This window comes from Saprolegnia diclina, assembly GCF_000281045.1.
Source record: "Saprolegnia diclina VS20 unplaced genomic scaffold supercont1.33, whole genome shotgun sequence".
Taxonomy (NCBI): Eukaryota; Oomycota; class Saprolegniomycetes; order Saprolegniales; family Saprolegniaceae; genus Saprolegnia; species Saprolegnia diclina.
In genome coordinates this window covers 395,119-396,741 of record NW_008246100.1, presented here as the reverse complement: position 1 = coordinate 396,741, position 1,623 = coordinate 395,119, and the positions used below count along the sequence as shown (strand labels likewise).

Genomic DNA, 1,623 nt, shown 5'->3' with positions numbered 1-1,623 from the left:
AGCAAGGTCACGTCCTGACCAAAGCACTCCTTGATGGTCTCTTGGATGAGCCGGTCCGACGCCAAGTCGATGCTGGCGGTAGCTTCGTCCAGCAAGACGACGCGGCTCTTGCGCAACAAGGCGCGCGCGATGCAGAGCAGCTGTCGCTGGCCCACCGAGAGATTGCCGCCCTTCTCCGCGACCTCAAACTCGAGCGTTGAGATGACGTCGCCCAAGTGCACTTGTTTGAGCACGCTCCAGAGCTCGTCGTCACTCGAGCGACTCGACGGATCCAAGTTGAAGCGCAATGAGCCAGAGAAGAGCACCGGGTCTTGCGGGATGATCGTGAGCCGCGACCGCATCGTGTGCAAGTCGATGGAGGCGAGGTCGACGCCGTCGATGAGGATGCGACCAGTGGCGGCCTCGACCATGCGGAAGAGCGCGACCATGAGCGAGCTCTTGCCCGAGCCGGTGCGGCCGCAGATGCCGACCTTGGCGCCGGCCGGCACGGTGAACGACACGTCCTTGAGGACGAGGTCGAGGTGGTCGCGGTACCGCATCGCATAGTGGTCAAAGGTGACGACGCCTTTCACAGGCCACGATGCGTCGACGGTTGCCGTGACGAGCTTGGTGTCACCTTCAGTCTCGAGGCTGTTGTACTCTTCGAGGCGCTCGACGGACGTCATGATATTGTCCACAAGAGCGTAGACACCAGTGAGCGCCGAGAGCCCCGATGTCATTTGCGACGCATACGTCAGTGCCAACCCGGCGGCGACGGGGCCCACTGCGTCCTTGCACGCGATGAGCAAAAAGGCGACAGCGGCGACCACCAGGCATGAGACCCAGTCAAGACGCATGGCAAGCCAGCGCGCCAGCATGCGATACGCAAAGAAGAAGCGGTTGTTGTCGGCAATCACAGCGCGGCTTTTGGCGGCAAACTCGCTGCTCATGCGGAAGGCGCGGATCGTCGAGAGACCATTGATCGTCTCAGAGAGGACGTTGAGAACCGGCGACCGCGTCGTGGCATCCATGCGCTTGAGGTCGCACGACGGCGTGACGTAGAGTCGCTGGATCCAGAAGAAGATGGCAGCGATCGGGAGGTAGACGAGGAGAATGAACGGCAGCGAGGCAGCGCAGACGACGACAACTGCGAGGACCTGCGCCAGCGTTTGGAGGAGGAAGAGCGCAAAGAGCGGCAGCTGCGAGTCGACTTGGTCCAAGTCGCTCGAGAACCGGTTGAGAATACGCCCGATGGGCGTCACGTCAAAGAACGTGTTGACGGGCGCCGAGAGGACCTTGGTGAGCAGCGACGCGTGCAACGTCTTGGAGCTCCGAAGCGAAAGCACGAGCAAGAAGAGACTGCGCCCCCAGATGATACCGAGCGAGGCAAACGCCATCGCGACAAAGAGGCTGGCAAAGCACAGCTGCGAGAGGTGTCCGTCGTGCGTCGACCAGTAGCCCATGAACCAGTCGCCCAATGTCACGAGCCCTTGCGTCGAGCCAAAGAGGATCGCGATCGCAAGAACCGTGGCGCTGCTGCTCCAGCCAGAGCAGCCGAGATACGCCAGGTACGTCGTGGACGAGACACCGCCCGCTGCTCGCTCTTCGTCTTCCACGAGGCCCGAGGCCGCACCAGGTGTCTTG

The 1,623-nt window shown here is 62.2% G+C and overlaps 1 protein-coding gene across 1 annotated transcript; it reads right to left on the bottom strand.

The window, feature by feature from the left end:
* Positions 1-7: 7 nt before the first annotated feature.
* SDRG_10096 (hypothetical protein) lies at positions 8-1,442 on the bottom strand (the record flags this gene model as incomplete). Its single annotated transcript, XM_008616068.1, has 2 exons — positions 8-14; positions 61-1,442. 2 exons carry the CDS (start codon positions 1,440-1,442, stop codon positions 8-10), a joined length of 1,389 nt encoding a protein of 462 aa, XP_008614290.1.
* Positions 1,443-1,623: the final 181 nt, after the last annotated feature.